Source organism: Ailuropoda melanoleuca, chromosome 2, assembly GCF_002007445.2.
Source record: "Ailuropoda melanoleuca isolate Jingjing chromosome 2, ASM200744v2, whole genome shotgun sequence".
Lineage (NCBI taxonomy): Eukaryota > Metazoa > Chordata > Mammalia > Carnivora > Ursidae > Ailuropoda > Ailuropoda melanoleuca.
This window is the reverse complement of record NC_048219.1, coordinates 143,920,725-143,945,195: the sequence shown is the minus strand read 5'-3', so window position 1 is coordinate 143,945,195 and position 24,471 is coordinate 143,920,725. Positions and strand designations below refer to the sequence as shown.

The 24,471-nt window shown below is 33.7% G+C and overlaps 1 protein-coding gene across 5 annotated transcripts in view; it reads left to right on the top strand.

The window, feature by feature from the left end:
* LNPK (lunapark, ER junction formation factor) overlaps nucleotides 1–24,471 on the top strand; it is an 87,899-nt gene that overhangs the window by 22,789 nt on the left and 40,639 nt on the right. For all 5 annotated transcript variants that reach the window (XM_034654769.1, XM_034654774.1, XM_034654770.1 and 2 more), the window contains exons 5-8: nucleotides 5,602–5,660; nucleotides 13,067–13,107; nucleotides 19,456–19,539; nucleotides 19,622–19,673. In XM_034654769.1, coding sequence (XP_034510660.1) covers nucleotides 5,602–5,660; nucleotides 13,067–13,107; nucleotides 19,456–19,539; nucleotides 19,622–19,673 — 236 coding nt within the window. The remainder of the gene's footprint in view (nucleotides 1–5,601; nucleotides 5,661–13,066; nucleotides 13,108–19,455; nucleotides 19,540–19,621; nucleotides 19,674–24,471) is intronic.

Sequence of the window (24,471 nt, the reverse complement as noted above, 5' to 3'; positions counted from 1 at the left end):
AGTCCTTTATAACCTAATCTTGAAGTGATGTACTATTACTTCTGCCATATTCTATTGGTTACACAGACCAATACTGGTAAAGAGAGGACTACACAAAGGTGTAAATACCAGGAGACAGGGTTCACTGGTGACTACCTTGCAAGCGAACTACCAAGTATAGTAATGATATATTGTAGAGTGAAGAACTAACAAATTCAGATACGATGTTTGTTTGTTTGTTTGTTTGTTTCTTTCTTTCTTTCTTTCGAGAGATCGAGAAAGCGCGCCTGCAAGGAGGGGGGCTGGAGGGCCAGAGGGAAAGAAAGAATCTTTTTCTGTTTTTAAAAAAAATTTTTTAAATAATTCATTTAAATTCAATTTAGTTAACATATATATTACTAATTTCAAGGGTAGAATTTAGTGATTCATTAGTTGCATATAATAACCATTGCTCTTTACATCAAGTGCCCTCCTTAATATCCCCAGTTATCCCATCCCCCTCATGCCTCCCCTCCAGCAACCCTCATTTGTTTCCTAGAATTAAGAGTCTCTTATGGTTTGCCTCCCTCTCTGTTTTCATCTTATTTTATTTTCCCTTCCCTTCCGTATGATCATCTGTTTTGTTTCTTTTTTTTTTTTTTAAAGATTTTATTTATTTATTTGACAGAGATAGAGACAGCCAGCGAGAGAGGGAACACAAGCAGGGGACGTGGGAGAGGAAGAAGCAGGCTCCCAGCAGAGGAGCCTGGTGGGGCTCGATCCCACAACACCAGGATCACGCCCTGAGCTGAAGGCAGACGCTTAACCGCTGTGCCACCCAGGCGCCCCCATCTGTTTTGTTTCTTAAATTCTACCTATGAGTGAAATCATATGGTATTTGTCTTTCTCTGACTGACTTATTTCGCTTAGCATAATACCCTCTAGCTCCATCCATGTCATTGCAAATGGCAAGAGTTCATTCTTTTTGATGGCTGAATAATATTCCATTGTATAAATACACACCACATCTTCTCTATCCATTCATCTGTCGATGGACATCTGGGCTCTTTCCATAGTTTGGCTATTGTGGATATTGCTGCTATAAACATTAGGGTGCGTGTGCCCCTTTGGATCACTATTTTTGTATCCTTTGGATAAATACCTATTAGTGCAATGCTGGGTGGTAGGGTAGTTCTATTCTTAACTTTTTGAGAAACTCTATACTGTTTTCCAGAGTGGCTGTACCATTTTGCATTCCCACCAACAGCGTAAGAGAGTTCTCCTTTCTCCACATCCTTGCCAGCATCTGTTGTTTCCTGAGTTGTTAATTTTAGCCATTCTAACCAGTGTAGGTGGTAGCTTATTGTGGTTTTGACTTGTATGTCCCTGATGCTGAGTGATTTTGAGCATTTTTTCATGTGTCTGTTGGTCATTTGTATGTCTTCTTTGAAGAAATGTCTGTTCATGTCTTTTGCCCATTTCTTGACTGGGTTTTTTGTTTTTTTGGTGTTGAGTTTCATAAGTTCTTTATATATTTTTGATACCAGCGCTTTATCTGATAAGACTTTGCAGGTATCTTCTCCCATTCTGTCGGTTGCCTTTTGGTTTTGTTGACTATTTCCTTTGTTGTGCAAAAGACTTTTATCTTGATGAAGTCCTGATAGTTCATTTTTGCCTTTGTTTCCCTTCCCTTTGGAGACGGGTCTAGCAAGAAGTTGCTGTGGCTGAGGTCACAGAAGTTGCTGCCTGTGTTCTCCTCTGGGATTTTGATGGATTCCTGTCTCATATATAGGTCTTTCATCCATTTTGAGTTTATTTTTGTGTATGGTCTAAGAAAGTGGTTCAGTTTCCTTCTTCTGCATGTGGCTGTCCAATTTTCCCAACACCATTTGTTGAAGAGACTGTCTTCTTTTCTGCTTTGTCGAAGATTAGTTGACCATAGAGTTGAGGGTCCATTTCTGGGTTCTCTATTCTGTTGCAATGATCTATGTGTCTGTTTTTGTGCTAGTACCATACTGTCTTGATGATTGCAGCTTTGTAATACAGCTTAAAGTTCAGAATTGTGATGCCTCCAGCTTTGGTTTTCTTTTTCAGCATCCTTCTGGCTACTCAAGATCTTTTCTGGTTCCATATACATTTTAGGATTGTTTGTTCCAGCTCTGTGAAAAATATTGATGGTATTTTGATAGGGATTGCATTGAATGTGTAGATTGCTTTGGGTAGCATAGACATTTTAACAATATTTGTTTCTCCAATCCATGAGCATGGAATATTTTTCCATTTCTTTGTGTCTCCCTCAATTTCTTTCTTAAGTGTTCTATAGTTTTCAGAGCAGAGATCCTTTACATCTTTGGTTAGGTTTATTCCTAGACATCTTAATGGTTTTTGGTACAGTTGTAAATGGGATCAATTCCTTGATTTCTCTTTTTCTGTTTCATTGTTAGTATATAGAAATGCAACTGAGTTATGTGAATTGATCTTATATCCTGCAACTTTGCTGAATTCCTGTAACAGTTCTAGCAATTTTTGGGTGAAGTCTTTTGGGTTTTCTACATAGAGTATCATATCATCTGCAAAGAGTGAAAATGTGACTGCTTTGCCGATTTGGATGCCTTTGTATTTCTTTTTGTTGTCTGATTGCTGAGGCTAGGATTTCCAGTACTATGTTAAACAACAGTGGTGAGAGTGGACATCCCTGTTGTATTCCTAACCTTACGGGAATAGCTCTCAGTTTTTCCCCGTTAAAGATGATATTCGCTGTGTGTGTTTTGTATATGGCTTTTATGATATTGAGGTATGTTCCCTCCATTCCTACATGGCAGAGAGTTACCAAGAAAAGATGCTGTATTTTGTCAAATGCTTTTTCTGCATCTATTGAGAGGATCATATGGTTCTTGTCCTTTTATTAATGTGGTTTATCACATTGAGGATGTTGAACCACCCCTGCACCCAGGAGTAAATCCCACTTGGTTGTGGTATATAATCCTTTTAATGTACTGTTGGGTCCTATTAGCTAGTATCTTGGTGAGAATTTTTGCAACCATGTTCATCAGGGGTATTGGTCTGTAATTCTTTTTAGTGGGGTCTCTATCTGGTTTTGGAATTGAGGTAATGATGGCCTCATAGAATGAGTTTGGAAGTTGTCCTTCCATTTCTATTTTTTGGAACAGTTTCAGAAGAATAGGTATTAATTCTTCTTTAAATGTTTGGTAGCATTCCCCTGGGAAGCCATCTGGTCCTGGACTCTTGTTTGTTGGGAAATTTTTTTTACTAATTCAGTTTCTTTACTGGTTATGGGTCTGTTCAGGTTTTCTATTTTTTCTTGTCTCAGTTTTGGTAGTTTATATGTTTCTAGGAATTTATACATTTCTTCCAGATTGCCTAATTTGTTGGCATATAATTGCTCATAATATTTTCTTATAATTGTTTGTATTTCTAACGTGTTGGTTGTGATCTCTCCTCTTTCATTCATGATTTTATTTATTTGGGTCCTTTCTCTTTTGTTTTTGGTAAGTCTGGCTAGGGGTTTATTGATCTTATTAATTCTTCCAAAGAACCAGCTCTTAGTTTCATTGATCTGTTCTACTGTTTTTTTTCTGTTCTACTGTATCATTGATTTATGCTCTAATCTTTATTATTTCTCTTCTCCTGCTGGATTTAGGCTTTATTTGCTGTTCTTTTTCCAGTTCCTTTAGGTATTAGGTTAGGTTGTGTATTTGAGACTTTTCTTGTTTCTTGAGGAAAGCCTGTATTTCTATATACTTCCCTCTTAGGACTACCTTTGCTGCATCCCAAAGGTTTTGAACTGTTGTGTTTTCATTTTCATTTGTTTCCATGAATTTTTAAAATTCTTCTTTAATTTCCTGGTTGACCCATTCATTCTTCAGTAGGATATTATTTAACCTCCATGTATTTGTGGTCCTTCCAAATTTTTTCCTGTGGTTCAAGTTTTATAGCATTGTGGTCTGAAAATATGTGTGATATGATCTCAGATTTTTGGACTGATTGAGACCTGATTTGTGACCCAGCATGTGATCTGTTTTGGAGAATGTTCCCTGTACACTTGAGAAGAATGTGTATTCTGCTGCTTTAGGATGAAATGCTCTGAATGTATCTGTGAAGTCCATCTGGTCCAGTGTGTCAGTCAAAGCCCTTGTTTCCTTGTTGATTTTCTGCTTAGATGATCTGTCCATTGCTGTAAGTGGGGAGTTGAAGTCCCCTACTATTATTGTATTATAATCAATGAGTTTCTTTAATTTTGTTATTTATTTTGTTATTAATATATATTTATATATTTGACTGCTCCCAAGTAAGGAGCATAAATATTTATAATTGTTAGATCTTCTTGTTGGATAGACCCTTTTATTATATAATAAATATAATCATCTCTTATTACAGTCTTTGTTTTAAAATATAGTTTGTGTGATGTAAGGATGGCTACTCCAGCTTTCTTTTGATGTCCAGTAAGATGATAAATGACTCTGTCTCACTTTAGATCTGGAGATGTCTGGGTCTGCAGTGAGTCTCTTGTAAGCAATATTTTGATGGATCTTGTTACTTTATTCATTCTGATACCCTGTGTCTTTTGATTGGAGCATTTAGTCCATTTATATTCAGAGTAATTACTGAAAGATATGAATTTAGTGCCATTGTATTACCTGTAAAGTCACTGCTCCTATGGATTGTCTCTGTTCCTTTCTGGTCTTTGTTACTTTTGGGCTCTCTGTCTGCTCAAAGGATAACCTTTAATATTTCTTGCAGGCCTGGTTTAGTGTTTACAAATTCCTTTAGTTTTTGTTTGTCCTGGAGGGAGAGAATCTTTAGCAGGTTTCACACCCAGCACAGAGCTGACCCAGGGCTTGGTCATCTCATGACCCTGAGATCATGACCTGAGCTGAAATCAAGAGTTGGATGCTTAACCAACTGAGCCACCTAGGCACCCCTACAATGTATTGCTTTTATAAAATTATAAATGATGTTTGTATACATTCTGCCATGTTATTTGGAAAAAGAAGTATTTTGCTATATTTACACTGAATTTAAGAGATGACCTTGACAAATTTGTGATTAAGATCGTTCTTTGATTTATTTTTAATATCATTTGATGTTTTACTAATGTAAGGCCCAAAGAATTCTCCTCATAAAATCTTTGAAAGATGGTGTTTAGCTAATTTTACTTATCAAGTACTTACTTGAAGGTAAGTTTTTTTTTCTGCTAGATAGCTTATTTTATTTAGTAGAGAAGATCCTTCCAATGTTAAATAATAGGAAAGTAGTAGCAGGTTACTTAGTAAGAGGGGATTCTATAATTTGTTTTTTGGGGGGGTTTCATAGACTCCTTACAGAATGATGAACACAGTGGTCTCTCCAGAGAAATACACTTATGCACACAAAGGCAATTTCATAATTCTAGGGGACGGGACCCTCAGAACGTCTGTGGATTTTAGATTGAGAACTCCTTTGAAAGCAGATGAAGACCTCTGATGTCTCTGAAAGAAAGAAGTACTTTCTGATTTTCAAAATATATAGGGAAGCACTGTACTGAACTCTAACTGGAAATGTATATTTGTTTTCATTTTATATGGCTTCTGATTCGTTTATTCTAACGATGGTTTTTCTTTCTGAATTTTGCTTCCTCTGTAGCATCTGGAGCATAAGAACAGTGCTTATTTTCTTCTTTTCCAAGAGAACAGAAAGAAATAGTAAGTCTAATTTCTAAGTTTTTGTAAATACATTTAAAAAAACACCTTCTTATAGTGCATTGGTTTGTAACTGGCGGGTTATGAAATGGTGTATTCAAATGACAATCTTCTAAGTGTTGAAGGGTTGTTTACTATCAAGCATTTTGAATAATCAAGAGGATTCTCCTTTTCATTTGTGTTATTTTTGTCTTGTTCATTTAGAATTGTTTTACACAAAATAATTCATTTCATTAATTTGTGTCTGAAATTGAGAGAAATTATCTGTTAATCTTTATACAAAACTTATAGGGTAGAATATAGTTAGACATCTTTTGATTTGTTCTATTAATTGTACCATTTTCTTTAACCTCACAGCTCCTAGCTTTTGTTTTTATGGAAATATGCAAATTATGATAATATTTCCTTCTGTATTATGTGTTTCAGGTCTTAGAAGTCGGAGTTATAATTAAATGAAGATTTAAATTTCATTTAAATGAACTTTATATGTGACTTCTTTTTTCTTGTTTTAACTTTTTGTTGTGGGAAATTTCATATACAAAATTATATATACAAAAGTAGCATGAATAGTATAATAAATCCTCATATATCTATCACACCACTTAAACAGTCATCAACTCATGGTCAATCTTGTTTATTTTATTTTTTAAAGATTTTATTTGTTTATTTGAGATAGAGAGAATGAGTGAGAGAGCAGGAGCAGGGGAGGAGAGGGAGAAACAGGCTCCCCACTGAGCAGGGAGCCCAATGGCTCAGTCCTGGGACCCTGGGATTATAGCCTGAGCCGAAGGCAGCCACTTAACCGACTGAGCCACTTGGGCGCCCCAGTCTTGTTTAATTTTTACTTCCACCTACTTATCTACCTACTATATTGTTTTGAAGTATATCCCAGTTATATCTATCCATGACAGGCTTTAAAAAAATACATATATAATACATTATCATTAGTGTAATACAATACATTATCATATCTGAAAAAGAATTCTTAATGTCATAAAATATTAAATGTATTTTGTTTGTTTGATTCAAGATCCAAATAAGGTTCATACAGATATATGACTTTCAAACTGCCCCCCTGACTTATGACTTTTCTTCAACCTGCTTTAGGCTCACTGGGCTAGCCCAATGACTATTCCTTACAGATACCCTTGATTCCTTTGCTCTTCTTTTCCATCCTACTTGTCTGGCAAAAACTGTACTTCCTTTAAATACTATTATATGCTTAATCTGTGACAGGCAAAACTCTATCCTGGTTAAAAACTTTTATAAGCTTGATCTATCCCTGCATCAGAAAAGCTAAATTTATTCGAGGAAAATCATACAGCATACTGACCAGACTTATTTTATTTTTTAAAAAGATTATTTACTTATGTATTTGAGAGAGAGACCATGAGTGGGTTGGGAAGGTGGAGGATCAGAGGGAGAGGGAGAAGCAGACTCCCTGCTGAGCAGGGAGCCTGACGTGGGGCTTGATCCCTTGACCCTGGGATCATGACCTGAGCCAAAGGCAGATGCTTAACTGACTGAGCCACCCAGTTGCCCCTGACCAGACTTATTTTAAGTCTATGATTGTAAATATTAAATGTATACCCGGTACTGCTATACAGTCCTATTTCATAGTTCCCAAGAAAATTCACTTTTTTCTCTTTGAGAGTATTTTTTGAGATTGTATTTCTCTTCAAATAACTAATACCTGCCTTCCTCCAAATAAACAAAAACCAAACCAAAATAAAACCAACCAATCAACCAACCAAGTAAAAATGGAAAATTCGCAAACAAGCAAAACCCCACAAAAATCTACCTGGCCACTCTCATGTGATAGTCTCATTTTATGGAGAAAATAGATATAAACAGATGAGAGCTACTTCCACCAGCAAATATATCAAGTTAGCTCCATCTGTTACTCATCCTTCAATGGTAGTCTGGAAGACTAACCTTGATTCTATCTATGGCTAAGCCCCCCATTTATGCTTTGGATTCTGGATAGTCTGGCCGTCTCAAGAACTTTGTTCTTGCAGTTTTCTCTTCCTGCAATTACCCTCTTTTGTATTAGCTATTTCTATTGGATTGTCTCTATTGGTGTATAATTTTGCTTCCATATAATCAGCTAGGGGGAAAACCCTATCCTGACTTCATATTCCCTTTAATCTACCATGCATTTCTCTCTCCCTTTCGACGTCCTATCATCTTTACCTCCACAATTATTTTGGACCTGACCACTTTTAACCTGCTTTATTACTACTGCTATTCTAATTCAGGTGATCTTCATCTCCTACTTGTACTAGGAGTGGCTTCCTAACTGGTCTGTTTTTAAGGTATAAATTAGTTGTGTCTTTTCTGCTTCAGATTCTCTAATGGCTTCCCATGGCTGGCAGCCAGAGTAAATCTGAACTCTTTACCTCTACTTTCTGGCTTATGCCCATTCTCTAACTTCATCTCTTTCTACTCTTCTTTTTTCACTTTTGCTCCAGCCACATTGGCTATCTTTTTGTCCTACAGATAAGTTTTAATTCTCTGAACCTTGGTTTCCTAATTTGTAAAGTGGAAACATGTATTATCATCATTGTAAACATGAAATATTGGTTTAAGAATGATTATTAGGAGTATTAAGTGAAACTGTATGCCAAAGTATGTAAAAATTGCCAAGTGTTAGTATACATGTGGGCTGATGGTACTGATTTTTCTTTTCCATTCCTTATTCTTTTTTTAATTTTTCTTGCCTTTTTAATTTTTCTTGTCTTATTTAATGGGTTAGGACTCAGTATAATAGTGAGTTGAAGTGGGGATAGCAGATTCTTTGTCTAGTTTCTGATTCTCAGTGGAAAAGCTCTTAATTTTTACCATTATGTATGATGTTTGCTATGGTTTTAAAAAATATTGATACTTACTATCATATTAAGGAAATTAAGCTTATGGTGTTGTTTCCAGTGATACTTGGTAATATGGTAGATGCCAGGAGGACAGGAAGAAGTTTAAAATAAATATGCTCTCTGACTTCATGGAACTAACAAAATAGTAGAAAATTTAAAAAAACTTATTTTAAAAAAAAGAGTGCTTGGAAACACTTTTCTAAAGAAATTAAATTATGAATATTTTAACTTACAGATAGGCATACCAGGACATGGTTATTATATAAAGGGGTTGCTTTAAAAATTTATTTCAGGGATCCTTTTATTTAAAAAAATTTACTAATTCATTTGAATAGGTATTACATATACACTTAAAATAGACTTTAGAAAAGGTTATCTTATAGTCCTACATATATATTTAGCATAAATTCAGGTGTACTATATATGTATTTAAGTCTGAAGCTATTGATTGTGTTCCTTGCTTTTTGTTCTCTATTAGTTTTATTTCCTTTGTTTTATACCTTGGACCTAGTATAGATTAAGGGTTGGCAAACTATAACCTGTGGGCAAGTCCTGCCCACCACCTTGTACAGGTCATGATTTAAGAATGATTTTCAGGGGAGCCTGGGTGGCTCAGTTGGTTAAGCGTCTGCCTTTGGCTCAGGGTTCTGGGGTTGAGCCCTGCATCAGGCTCCCTCCTCCTTAGGGAGTCTGCTTCTCCCTCTACTCCCCCTGCTTGTGCTCTCTTTCTCTATCAAATAAGTAAATAAAACCTTAAGAGAAAAGGCTGATTTTTACATTTTTAAATCATTGAAAAAATTCAAAAGAATATTTTATGATATTACATTTATATGAAATTCAAATTCCTGTTTTTATTGGTGCAAAATGCTACCCATTCATTTAAATATTGTCTGTAGCTGCTTTCATCTTACAGTGGCAGAGTTAAGTAGTTGTGACAGGCTGTATGTGGTGCTCTCAACACTTCAGACTGTTGTAGGATGTACAACATATCACACTGACAAAATTATAACTTGACATTTCATGTGCCATATGTATTGTGACAATTTTATTTTTTTAATTACCAATGCATACTCAACACGTAAAAACAACAGAAGAAGAGAAGATTGGACTTTGAATGTTGCATTTTTAGGGCATAGTGGACTGTGGATTATTTTGTTATCAAAATGCAAAGCATTGTGTTTATTATTCAGTGACATAGCTGTGCTAAAGAATAAAAATATACATTGACATTACCGTACTAAGTACTCATGATAGTCCCAATTCACAGAAATGCAATGGTCAGAAAAATTAGAACATTTAAATGGAATATCTCAGCACAGCTGAATTTCTTCGTAAAAATAAAAAGTGAAAATGGAGCTTCAACCAAATAAGTTTCCAAGTGGCTTATTAGTGAAGCAGAGAAAGCCATTTATCAATAGTGACTTAATTAAATTGTGTTTGCTGAAAAAATGTGTTCAGAGAAGGTATACTTGCTTAATTAGTAAGTAGCCTTTTGGCAAGAAAATTGCTTGAAGAACTGAGAATATTGGAAGCCAGATAGTCAATTTAAAAATGTGGCAAATGATTTCAAGTGTGATCTTCCTTGGCTCTGGTACTGCACAATTGTAGTTTATTTGAGGAATCAATACTGAGCTTGAAGTTATTGAATTAACTTCTCTGTAAAGTCTGTGTAAAACAACTCCAGGACAGAATATTTTCAAAGTTGAAAAAATACCAATTCAGTACAATCTGAAGTGGAATCTGCTAAGATGTATTATAAATATTGTTGGTAAAATACTTCCAAAGAACATATCCAGATGGCCAATAGACACATGAAAAGATGCTCAACATTACCAATCATCAGGGAAATGCAAATCAAAACTACAGTGAGATATTACCTTACACCTGTTAGAAAGGCTAAAATCAAAAAGATAAGAAACAAGTTTCGGTGAGGATATGGGAGAAAAGGAACCCTGGTGTACTGTTGGTGGGAAATTGCTACAGCCACTGTGGAGAATAGTTTGGAGGCTTCTCAAAAAATTAAAAATAGAAATATCATATGATCCAATAATTCAGCTATTGAGTATTTCCCAGAAAAAATGAAAACACCAACTCAAAAAGATATATGCACCCCTATGTTTATTGCAGCACTATTTACGACAACCACAGAAGTAACTGAAGTGTCCATCAATAGACAAATGGATAAGGAAAATGTGATGTGTATATAAATATATGCATGTACAATGGAATATTACACAGCAATAAAAAAGATGAGACTATGACATTTGAGACAACATGGTGGAGTTACAGGGTAGTATGCTAAGTAAAATAAGTCAGACTGAGAAAGACAAATAATGTATGATTCCATTCATAAATGGAATCTAAAAAAACGAATAAACAAAAAACATAATCAGACCTGTAAATACAGAGAATAAAGTGGTGATTGCCAGAAGAGAGGGGAGTGGGAGGTTGAACAAAATGGGTAAAGGGGAGAGGGAGATATAGGCATTGAGTTATGGAGTGAACAGGTCATGGGAATAAAAGGCACAGCATATAAGGAATACAGTCAGTGATATTGTAATAGTGATGTAATAGGACAGATGGTAGCTATACTTGTGAACATAGCATAATGTTTAAACTTGTCAAATCACTAAGTTGTATACCTGAAACTAATGTAGCATTGTGTGTCAACTATACTAAAAAAACATAGGAAGCAGAAAAAGGCTTATTTGGATTAATTAGAAACTTGTGAAACTGTAAGGTGTTTAAATTTTATGGTTGTTCATGGTGTTATGTGACAGTGGGTACTTTGCCGAGCATATTTGAACCTACCATGTGTTATTAAATTAGTAGTGTCAATGGGGAGCTTCATTTACTCTCATGAACTTAACCATTATCAGTTACGTGAACTTTAATCAGAAATAGAAGCTGTCTATCTTAACCTGCCCAGCCCCACAGCAGTTTGATGGCTCAGCAGTGGTAAAGTTTTATTGTGATATTTTGAGCTCAGGGCCTAGAGTGTAATATTTCTGCTTGAAAAGAATCACCTTCAGCCACTGTGATTGAATGCTGACTGGCTTTGAAAAATCAGCTTTTGCTGCAGAGTTGATAATGGTTCTTAATAAATTCAACCTAAGATTGCAAGACATAAAAATCCTTGTGTGCAAAACCTATATGGCTATACAGTCATTTAGAAAACAAATATCATTGTAATGACACAAAGTAATTTTTAAAAAAGACAGCAAAAAGTTAAAACAAGAAGCAAGATCTCCATTCCTCCAGAAATTTGCAGCAAGTATGTGATCTAAGCTCAAACGATAGTTCTAGCAGTGTTTTTCACACTTGATCTTATCCAAAAGAGAAGTGATCCAGCAGTGATTTTTAGACTTCATGAAGTGCAAAGGAAATTTCCATATTTCAAAATACATTTAACTGTACAATTGAGGGCCTTCCAGTTATCTTCAATTGAAAGTGATTAATTTGCAATGTCATGATAAGAAAAGGCAAATATCAATAGAAGAATGAAAGAATTCTATAAATGCCTTCCAAACGATGAATATACTCAATTAAAATCATGTGTTTGTGGACTGATTTCAGTATTTAGCAGTACCTGTATGTGTGAAAAAATTTTTCAAAAATCAAGTGTGTAAAATCTCATGATAGATAAACATTAACATGTTAATATTTGCAGTTTTGATGATAGGGAACACTAACTCTGAACCTTATTTAAGTGAAATGTTGTCTCCTCACCCAAAAGAAAATAATTCTGTTCTTTTCATTGATAGGCCTATGTTACGAAAAACCTGAACTCAATTATTACTGTATTTGAATTTTATCAATAAAGATTTGTGGAAAGCTGTTTAAAAATACTGATTTTTTTTTTGCTTTTAAATATTTTTTGCTTTAAAAATACTGATTTGATTTTGACTTTTGGCCCATAATGCCTAAAATATTTACTGTCTGGCCCTTTATAGAAAAAGTTTGCTGATTTCTGGATTAAGGGATAAATGTTTGGTTGGTCTTATCTAACTATAGATGATTATTCTCTTTAAAGATGTTAGCAGACTTTTTTCCCCCTTTAGTAGTAAGTCTGCTAACACATTAAAAACTAAAATATTTTGAAAAATTATAGTAAAATCTTTGTATAAGTTTGTGTTTGGATTTTTACATAAATAATATACTTTGATTTGGGTATTCAGATGTTTGCTACCCCAGAACTTTAATGAAGAAATAATAATTTTATTTATAAATTTAATTAAAAATTAAGAATAAATACTTAAATTTTATTTGATAATATGTTTAGGTCTTTTTAATTTTTGAAAGGTGTTTTATTCTATATAAAGTCATTTTTCTCTAGCTTTGTAATTTATAGGCAACAATATGAGATAGATATATATATATAAAGATTGAAATAATTTTTATCTGTACACATCAGTGAGAAATTCTAAAATAAGAAAGTTTTCTTGTGGTTGCTTAATATATATCATTTGGCATACTGTTTTTAAGATATCCGAGTATCTTAATAGCTGATTTAGCTTTGATTTAAATCTTGTTTTCTAGATGAAGCATTGGATGATTTAAAATCCCAGAAGAAAAAAATAGTAAGTTACTGATTTAAAATTAATTTATATAAAACAAATACATTAAGAACTGAATAAATAATGTTTATCTGTTGTAAGTAGTGACTATCCAAGTAACGAGTATGCTTTTAGATAGCATTTTAATGATGAAGCTAAATTATGAATATTTTTGCTAGCTAATAATGATTGACAGGAAAAAGTTATGTGGACTTTTTTTACATCTGAGAATCTATGCAGTTTGAAGCTGAGAAGTGGGTAACTGAATCATATTGGAGGATTAAATGAGGCAGAGGGGTAAAAAGGGGGGTATCCAGATTGATTATTGGGGTCAAAATAGGGTCAATTATCTACGGATGTCACTTCTTGGGTTTTCTGGACACAATAAGGCTAGGTAAGGCTAGGAGAGAGGGAATCAAGAAAATTGGTTGTAAAAGTCAAATTTAACATGAAAAAGGGGAAAGAAAGAATTTTTTTTCTTTCATTTTCTATCAGCAGCTCTGATCACCTGGGTATCTCTTGTGGGGCCAGTTAGATGCATCCTTCAGATGTTTGGAAAGGGGACCAAGCGTAAGAGAAGAAGGGCCCTAGATATTTAGAGGGTGATATATCATACTCTCTAATAAGTGAATTGAACTTGGTATTTGACTTGAATTTATATATGCTTTTTTATATAATTATTTTTGAAGTATGAAAATGATAATTGATAGTAATGGCATGTTATGTAGGAACTTAATGAAATTTAATCAGATGCATATGATCAATGTATTTTAGTGTAACATGTAATAAGTAACAATTATGTATGAAACTAATAAAAATTATGAAGGTTAAGATTAATGTAAAAATTGTTCTTGGAGGGCACCTGGATGGCTTGGTCGGTACAGCGTGCAACTCTTGATCTTGGGGTTGTGTTCAATCCCCACAGTGGGCCTAGAGCTTGCTTAAAAAATTGTTTTGTGAATTGGTTATAAAAGACACTGGTCTTAAGGGTTTAAGTGCTTGCAAAATAAAGGAACTTTAATTCTGAAAGGATTTATTTGTTTGAGCTTCTTCAGTGTTCTGTGAGTTATTTATCAACATTGCATTGACATTTTTAATGGTCCTGAAACATAGAAATATTCCCTTATATCTTACAATATTTCTTGCATTCCATGCATTGTGTAACAGCTGGAAATTCAAAGTGAGGAAATACTGATGGTTCTCAGTAATATAGAAGTTGTGATACGATTGGTTTGGTTTGCTGATGTGATAAAAAGAAGAGCTGATAGAGGTGATCAGAGCCAAGCCCCACTTGTACCAAAGTGGAGAAATTTTTATTAAAGTAGAAAATACGAGGAGGAAGACAAAGAAAAAAGAAAAATAAAGAAGAAAATAAAAGAAAAATTTAAGTGAAGAGAAGCTGACCCAATATCAGTGCTATCACGTGACCAGAAAGCAGAATCTTGGAGAACAAGTAATTGGGCAAAAACTTAATAGAGTAACAGAGCAGATTTGGAAAACCCTGAAAAGACAAGCCAAGTTATTTACTTCTTCTTTAATAGCCCTTGAAGGAATCACAACATAAAGCTGCTTCATCTAGTTCTCACAGTTGGAAACTTCAGTTCAGGGGTCAACAGTTGTCTGTATCTAAATGGTTCAAGAGGAGTCAAAATTACTTTAGTATGTCATATTTCTTGCAGTATGATTAAGGAAAAATAAGTTGGCTGCTCCAACTCATTTTATTAATTAGGGAACACAATTTGCATTGACTTGACTGTTGTTGGTTATGACTGTTGCTACTGGGAACTAGTCCCTGGCCTTTATTGCTCAAGCCCTTAACAGAGCTGCTTTGTTTGTGTTGCTTACACTTTGTTTAGAACAATAGGTGTTACGGGTGAGTTAGTAAGGAGCATGGTGCTTGCTGATCATTGTGCTGATAACGAGAGAAAAAGAAGGGGCACTTCTTCTGAACAAAAGCTGAATGTAATAAAAACTGATCTTGTTTGTAGATGTTTAAGTTTAAACTCTACATTTTTTAGCTTTAAAAATACTTTTATTTTGAAATGCCTGTAGGAAAATAACTATGAGTCTAAAATTATCCAATGCTTATCCCTCCTCTTTCAATAACAAAATGAATACAAATTATGTTTACTACTCGACATTTTATTAAAGGTGGTTTCCTTAGGGATGTGTCTCTATTCTGAATAGGTTTGTAATATAATTTGTAATTTGTATAAGTGTAATTTGTAAGAATGAACATGAATTATCAATTGATTAAAAAGTTACTTAGGAAAATTAGTATCTTGACAGTGTTTTAAATCTAAGAACTTAATGTAAGTATTTACTTATTAAAATAAAGCTAAGAATTAATCTTTAATTATCTAAAAAACTCCCAAGTCTAGATGTGTACATTTTGCTGCTCAAAAAAGCATTCAGCTTTTTTAGAAAAAATTACTGTTTAATAGATAATCCCTTTGCATCCATGAGCATTCCATCAAAACAGTTCAAAATCAGGACCCATCAGAACACGAGTTGAAATTTAAGTGGGTTCATGAAAATGCTGTACTTTTCCAAGAATAGTATTTCTTCTTCTTTTTTTTTTTTAGATTTTATTTATTTCAGAGAGAGAGAGTGCGTGGGCGCACAAGCGGGGGTAGGGGAGGTGGGAGATGAGCGGAGGGGTAGGGAGAGGGAAGGTAAGGGGAGACAATTTCCAGCAGGCTCCAGAGGCTGGACTGGATTTCGTGACCCTGAGATCACATGACCTGAGCAGAAACCAAGAGTCAACCTACTGAGCCCAACCGACTGAGGCACCCAGCCACCCCTCAAGAATAGTATTTCTGTGTGGTAATTCCTTTCTGGCATTTCTCAGGAAATTTATGTTTTTCTGAATCCTGAGAAAAATCAGTTGAGAAATTAGGAACATGGAAGGAAGTGTTATAATTCTCTGAGTATTATAGCCTAACAATTAACTACAAATGTTACTGGTTCAAAGGAATCCACTAATGCCAATCGAAAGAAAGAGCAAGAAACACTGACATGCTGAGCTATAGGTTAATGTGGACATTTGTGCAAACAGGACAGGAGCATGTAGTGGAGAGGTCTTACTATCTAATTAATCAGTCACTCTTGCTTTTGTGGCCATATTATGTTTTATGGGCCCTGTCTCTTGTTAATAGTGAGCTATTCTTGTAAATAAGTAATAATCAGCTTATACACATGGCATATTTTGTGTACAATCCTGTGAATGACATTCCATGAAATAAATTTTAGAAGCAAAAGAAGTCCTTAAATTAGCAAGTTCAGCATGTAATTCTGTGTAGGGCTGTTGACCTCACTAGAAGTTTCAAATGTTATATTTTTATATTACCTAATAATGTTTGCTGCCACTTTCCAGTATTTGAATATTGACTGTAGGCTACAGCTATAGGTCTTTGTAAATTTATAGTAGAAGAAATGCAGAGAGAAAAGATGTGACTTATTCTGGAATACTCCTTTGTGAAATCAGAAAATGAGGTAAAATCTGAACTAGTAAAAACAATATTGATTTCAGCAGTATAACCCAAATCAGGGTAAACAGACGGTATTTTCATCATTATAAAAAGATGAGTTTAAATAATGCAACATGTACCCTAATGCTCTGAGTTAAAGATGCTTTGGGGCTCACTTCTGATAATTTGAGCAGTCAATATATAACAAAAGAAAATTTTCTACATCTAGCATATTTGCCATAAAGCAAAGATAAAGAATATTGGATAGAGCAATTGATGCTTTGTATGTTTTAAAATTATATTTCAAGCATGATAATTTAAATATTAAATATTTGTAGGATTACCTTTTAAAATTAATTTTTTTTCTCACATTGGTTTGTTAATCTTCCCTTCTTTTAGTGTTGTCTATGATGAAATGTCTGTATCAAGTAGAAATAATTTTTACATGTTACTGAAATATATAATGTTGTCAAAATATTGATTCATAATGAACTGTTTATTATTTTCTTTTTTAAATAAAAAGCTCTGAAACTTTTAGTATAATTTATCACAGAACAACAATTCACTCGTTATATCATTCATTTTATTTAATCATTCAAATGGTAACGAATATCATTCATTACTATTTAAAATTTTTAAAAATATTATGAAAAACAAAGCAACTTGTATTTTAGAGAAAACTGAGAATCTAATTTTTCATTCCTGAATGCTGGGATGAATATTTTGTGTGTTTGGAAACACTGTTGTTTTCAGACTGATTCTGAATAATTGTAGTATCATTGATGATTATGTGTTATTGTGTTAGGTACTGTTACAGACTCTTTCTCTTATTATTATATTTAAAGTGCCTAACAGTGCTATGAAGAAAATCTTAGTGTATCTGCTTTACAAAAAGAGACACCGAGGCCAGTGGCATTGCTCAAAGTCTTTCTAGGTAATTAAGAATGGAGATATGCTCTGAACCCAGATTTTTTCTGACTTCAGGGTTTAAAGTTTGTTTTTTACACTGATCAGAATATCTCTACTTAAAACAAGTTATTAACTTAAAATGTTGTATGGATACATGTGTTAATTAAGCTATTACGTGAAAAAGTTTTGTTAGAAGTGCTAAAGAAAAAGAGAATAGATTTACATCTTTTAGTGCTTTAAAAAATGACTGTATTGAAGATACTTTACATGAACATAGACATTAACATAAACATCAATATTTTCTGAATGATGGACCAGGTGTTGCAGTCATTTGATGAAGTGGCATTTTGGTTTTGAGTTTTGTGTGTTGTTTTTAAAAATCACTGTGTTATCTAATCTTTTTAAGCCTAGCAATCATCTTTGTCTAGAACTGTGCTGTCCACATCAGTGGCCAAAAGCCCATGTATCTTTTAAATTTACATTGTTTAAAATGGAATGAAACTACAGTTCTGAAATTCCTCAGTTGCACAAGCTTAGTGGTTACTAAGCACATCTGGTTTAGTGGTTACTGTATTGTGAAGATATAAACCATTTCCATCCTTATATAAAGTTCTGTTGCCACCACATTGGTCTAAAACATCAAAAATTAATTTGTAGAGATCAGCGATTTAGTTCATTGATATTCCATGTAGATTCCATGAAGACTATGTTGATTTAAGGATATATGATATATCCTTTTTCTATCTTGATTCCCAGTTTTTCTCAAGTTTAAAGTGATACTGCAAACATTTCCTTTACATCAGAAGATTAAATTTGCTTGTTTTGAGAATTTATAGTTTTGAAATAATTAGGAAAATGTTTTAGTTTCACTAAACCAAGGTTAAATCATTCATCTAAGCACTTAGCTTCTTAAATGTTGATTGAGTTTTTAATGAGGAATCCATTAACTACTATTGGGTAGCATATTTTTAACTATATTTTTAACTTGGTAAATGTGCTCTGTGTTGTATTCTAAAATAAATGACCTTTGGAATAAATATGACATTTAATGAATCTAAGTGGCTATCAGTGGTCACTGAGAAGGAAAAGGTCCCATTCCAATTTTTACAAAGCATTTTCTTCTACACATTACCTATTTGTCATAATACAACTGTCTTGTACTAAAATTAAACTTTTTCTGATATTGGGCCATAACTGCTAAAATGATACTTTACTAGCTATTGCTTTTTAAATTAAGCCCTGTATTAAGCCATAGAGTGACTTGAGTGTATTGTAAATAAAATGCTATAGTAATGAACCATTTTAATTACAGTCCCTAGTGTGAGTATAGAACTCAGTAAAATTTTTACTTAAATTCTTACTAGTTTTTTTCCCTTTAAAGTTGTTTGAATCTAAGTAAAAAAGGGGGAGCTTCACCTTTTAAAGCCATTTGAGCAAATTCCATGGCTGTTCTCCCAGTTAGTGAGTTTTCACTGCATTTGCAGCAAGCTAATTGCTTCTGCTAATAAATAATCTAAAATCGATGCTGACAGCAGTTAATTGGCACAGAGATTTTATTTTGTAAAGCTCTTGGCTAACGACCTTCTTTAAATTAATAGCATTAAGTGCTATGAGGAAATAAATCTGAGGAATTGCCTGTCACTTGCTTGTCATGTCTAATAACTTCCAATAATGATGGCTGATAGATTTTTGCACATTCCATTATTGAAGTTGGTGCATGTAATTATTCTCCTCATTATATGTAAACAATTAGCAGTATTTGGTATTTCCTTGCAGTAAAGCTGTTAAATACAAGTAACATATTAGAGGTTAGAAGCCATTTTAAAATCTGGATTTTAATTATTTGAATGTAGGAAATCTTTGATGCTATCTGGATATATTTTATGTTGTTTATTTTAATCATTGTACTTGAACACTTTTGGAATAGGACTTATAAAAATAAGTCATGTGTATGTTTTGAAGTGTGACAATTTATGGAAATTTTTGTTCGTAGCTTGAAGAAGTCATGGAAAAAGAAACTTATAAAACGGCTAAATTAATTCTTGAAAGGTTTGATCCAGACTCAAAGAAAGCAAAGGTAAGGCTGTTATATCACTGCTATTTTATTATAAATAGTGCATTGTAGTAGGTCACTGTAATAACATTATTGTAATTGATAGGAGTTTGAGCCGCCATCTGCTGGAGCAGCTGTAACTGCAAGACCTGGACAAGGTAAATAACTTTGTAGAAACTGCTGCTGCTGTTGGAAAGATCCATATTTATCCAAGTGAGTTCAAAAGTGTGATAGAGGTGTGTAAAAACTTATGTAGAATGCTTTTATGTTAATTTATATTTGGTAATATGGGTTATGACTTGGAGTGGATGGCAATAAGTTTATTTCATTTTGATTTTTCAGGAATATGTTGAAAAGTAAAGATGTTACCTGTTGAGATTAAATATATAATTGGTTTTAAGCTTTTGAAATTTAAATAATTTCACCAGTATTTTGTAAGTTTTTTTCCCCTTTCACATGAGAATCTCTTAGAACACCTTATGAAAATTCTTACAGGGACACTTCAGAGGCTCAGTTGGTTAAGCAACTGACTCTTTTGGCTCAGGTCATGATCTCAGGGTCCTGATATTGAGCCCTGCATCAGGCTCTGCACTCAGCATGGAATCTGCTTGTTTCTCTCTCCCTGTCCTTCTGCCTCTCCCCTCCATGCTCCCGCTCTCTCTTTCTCTCTCAAATAAATAAATAAATAAATAAATCTTTTTAAAAAAGAAAATTCTTACATTTTTATGATTTGTTTTTGAGGAATTTAATGAAGATTGTTGTCAAGCTTGAAGTTTCTTCTAAGAAGACTTTTATTTAGGATAATAAGATAATTTAGAAATTTTGAATTTCTAATAATTTAGAAAAAAATTGGAATTACTGCCATATAATAACATTAACTCTTTCTTTTTGAGGTTATATTACCAGATTATTAAGCCATCACTATTATATCATTAAATATTATGTAAAAGTTAAAAAGTCATTATTTTAAGTGGCTACATGAAGTAATTCTAACATGTGAAAAGATATTTTTGAGTTTGTATTGGCTTTCCTCTTTGTTCTCTTCTCTAGAATTTAATAATATAGTTTATAAGGCTTTTATTGCAATATGGAATATATTATTTTTAAAAATTTAAACTTCTGTTCCTATTAATCATCAGAATTATACCTTGGTTTATTTTATTTTATTTTATCTATTTTTTTAAAGATTCTATTTATTTATTTGACAGAGGAGAGACAGCCAGCGAGAGAGGGAACACAAGCAGGGGGAGTGGGAGAGGAAGAACAGGCTCCTAGTGGAGGAGCCTGATGTGGGACTCGATTCCAGAACGCTGGGATCACACCCTGAGCTGAAGGCAGACGCTTAACAACTGCGCCACCCAGGCGCCCCATATAGCTTGGTTTATAATGTTAGGATGACATTTAGAACTTTGAGAAGTCAGTTCTTTATAAATGTCCACAAAGACCATGGGTACTAAATAAGCCATAATAGTTTTAGGTTTTCTAATTGGCAGGGCTATATGGGAAGAATCCCACCCACTCCCATTTTCTATGAGTAGGATTTGGTTTATAGAAATATAAGCCTGAAATTTTGATGCATGTAAAAGTTTACATATGATTAAAATAAATTAGATACTTGCACTGAAACTCCTGCCTACATAATCCATTCAAATTTTTCTATAATTTATACTTTCTAGTAATTTTTTAAAAAGTGGTGTATCAGCCAGGGTTCTATAATTTTTACAGTCCTTTGTATAACTGGCACTAACTTTTCAAAAATATTTTTAAAATAACTTTAGGAAATATATTTTTTAAATGTGGTATTTTGCAGAAAGCTCTTGCTGTAACTTCAAAAAATCTGTTCTTTTCTCTCATAAAGAAAAGACATATGACCTCTTTACTGACATTCTTAAGTACTTATTAATATTTAGGCAACGTAATTTCCTTGAAAAACCTGAATTCATTTTTCCTTAGAAGCTTTGAAACCCAAATACATTTTTTCCTTCTGATATCATATTGTAGTTACAGAAAAACCATTGCTTGTCTCTCTGCTCTTGATTCCTGTGGCACTGCTTTTGGATATCCTTTTAGGGAGAATTAACCTTTAGCTATAATATAAATAAATAGTTTACTTAAAAGAACGTTTTAAATAATTCTTAAGTGCAAACACCATGGAGAATACAGAGAAGAATATAATATAGTTTCTGACCTTAAGCTTATAAGCTTTTTTTTTTTCTTTAAAAAATATTTCGGGGCGCCTGGGTGGCACAGTTGTTAAGCGTCTGCCTTCAGCTCAGGGCGTGATCCCGGCATTCTGGGATCGAGCCCCACATCAGGCTCCTTTGCTAGGAGCCTGCTTCTTCCTCTCCCACTCCCCCTGCTTGTGTTCCCTCTCTCGCTGGCTGTCCCTGTCAAATAAATAAATAAAATATTAAAAAAAATAAAAAATAAAAAATATTTCTTCTGAGTGTCCTGTTCTAGTATTACTAGTTCTTCCAGGTCTGTAGTAACTAATTGGTGTTTGGAATTTTTTCCTTATTTAAAAAAATTCTAAACTATATCTCAACTTCATTCTACTTTTTGAGAATTATAATTGAGTTTTCTTTTTTAATCTTTTCAGATCTCTTTTAGGTTCTTATCATTTTGTAGGTGACATAGTCATACATTGTATTTATGTTTAAGTTCTGTGTTCCTGTGAATTTAGCCAAATACTAATGTCTTTGCTTGAACCATTGTTCATTCATTCTTTCCTTCCTTCCTTCCCCTCTTTCTCCTCTCTCCCTCTCTTTTCTTCCCTTTTTGTCTTTTACCTGTTTCTGAACTGAAATAGAAAGGGGGGAAAAAGTACAAAATATATGTGTGTGTGTGTGTGTGTGTGTGTGTGTGTATACACACATATATGTATATATATATAAAATGCAAGAGAGCTAGTAAAATAAGTACATATATATATTTTACTAGCACTCTTGCATGATTGCTGAACCGGAACTGTGTTTCATGTATGGAAGATATCTTTTATTTTTTATTACTTAGTGTTAATGATATATATTATACTGAGATTGATTATAAAATTTGAGAATAATATTCTTCGATTTGCTTAGATTTAGCACTAAAAGGAGTGTGATATTTACTGGACACAATAGTAACCTGACCATCTCCTCCTTTTTAATAAAGTTAATCTTTTAGAATATTTTTAGATTTACAGAAACATTGCAAAGGTAGTACAAAGAATTCCCATGTACCCTTGTAGCAAGTTTTCCCTATTAGCATCTTACATCAACATAGTACATTTGTTAAAATTAATTAACCAATATTGATTCACTGTTATTAACTTAAAACCCATAGATTATTCAGATTTCCTTAGTTTTTTATCTCATGCCCCTTTTCTGTTTCAGGAACCCATCCAGGATACTACATTACATTTAGTTGAAATGTCTTAGGCTTTTTTGGCAGTGCCAGTTTCTCAGACTCTCCTTGTTTTTCATGACCTTGATCTTAGAAAATCAGTGTTATTATTTGATACAAAGGAATAAATGAACGTAAAAGGCAGATAAATGTGTATGTGTACATATTGACATTTAATAGAATGATATGGTACTTCGGTGTTTAGCATTTATTTAGTTCTGTAGGAATCATAGACTGAGAGTTGGGAAGGCTTTGTCCTTAGTAGATTAAAAAGTAATGAAGTTTGGGGTGCCTGGGTGACTCTGTTAGTTAAGTGTCCAACTTTTGATCTCAGCTCAGGTCTTGACCTCAGGGTCATGAGTTGAAGCTCTGTGTTGGGCTCCACGCTTTGTGTGAGTCTACTTAAAAAAAAAATAACAAAATTTGGATTTAATGAAAAAATGGTATTTGCTACTGTAATTTTCTGAATAGATTCTAGAGAATAAAGAAATTGAGATATTTGGGGTTGGTAAGAAATTACATTTCTTTACAAAGTTTTAATTGGCCTGCAGGAATAAATTTGACCTCTATGTACTAATTTCTGATTTGTTTTTGTTTTGTTTTGTTTTTCAATAAATGTTTACTTGAGTGTGTGCTCTCTGCCAGGCATTGTTTTAGGCCCCGGGGACATAATAGGGAACAAAACAGACAAAAAACTTTGTGTGAGTGTGTATGTGTGTGTACCTGTGTGTGAAATAGCCATATATATAACATATAAAATATATATAAATATATAAATGTATATATATAAATATATAAAATGTTAGATGGAGGAAAAGAAATAATGGTGAATAGGGAGTGCCTTGAGTAAGGTGGGTGGGTTGAAGTTTTAAATAAGGGTTGTCAGGGAAGGCCACATTGATTAATTGACCAAAGTTATGGAAGAAGTGAGGGAATGAGCCATGCAGATATCTGAAGGGAGAACATTGCAGACAGAGGAATCGGCAAGCGCAAAGGCTGAGTAGAGAGCATGCCCAGATTGCTGTGGAAATAACAAGACCAGTATGACTGCACTGGAATGAACAATGGGGAGACTAGTAGGAGGGGCAGTAAGAGAGGAAAAAAAGGACCATGCTGTGTAGGGCCTTATGGAGTATAGACCATCGTAAGAATTTCAGTTTTCAATTACTTAAAAAAAATTGGTTTTTGTTTTGAGCAGAGGATTGACGTGATCTAAATTATGTTTTAAAGGGAAGGTTACTCTGTTGAGTCTGTAAAGGGAACAAAGGTAGAAGAAGGGAAACTACTTGGGAACCTATTGTAGTAACCTAGGATAGCATTGATTTGGCTTGGACCTTGGTTCAGTAACAGTGGAGGTGGTTTAAGAAGTCAGGTTCTGTATATATTTTGAAGTTAGAACCCAAAAGATTTCCTGGTGGATTGGATATGGGGTGGGAGAAGGAGAAATCAGAGATAACTTAGGATTTTGGCCTGAGTAACTGGGAAGATAGAGTTGTCATTTACCAAGATGTTAGAAATTGCATGAGGAGCACTTTTTGGGAAAGGGGAGGATGTTTGAGATGATGTGGTGAA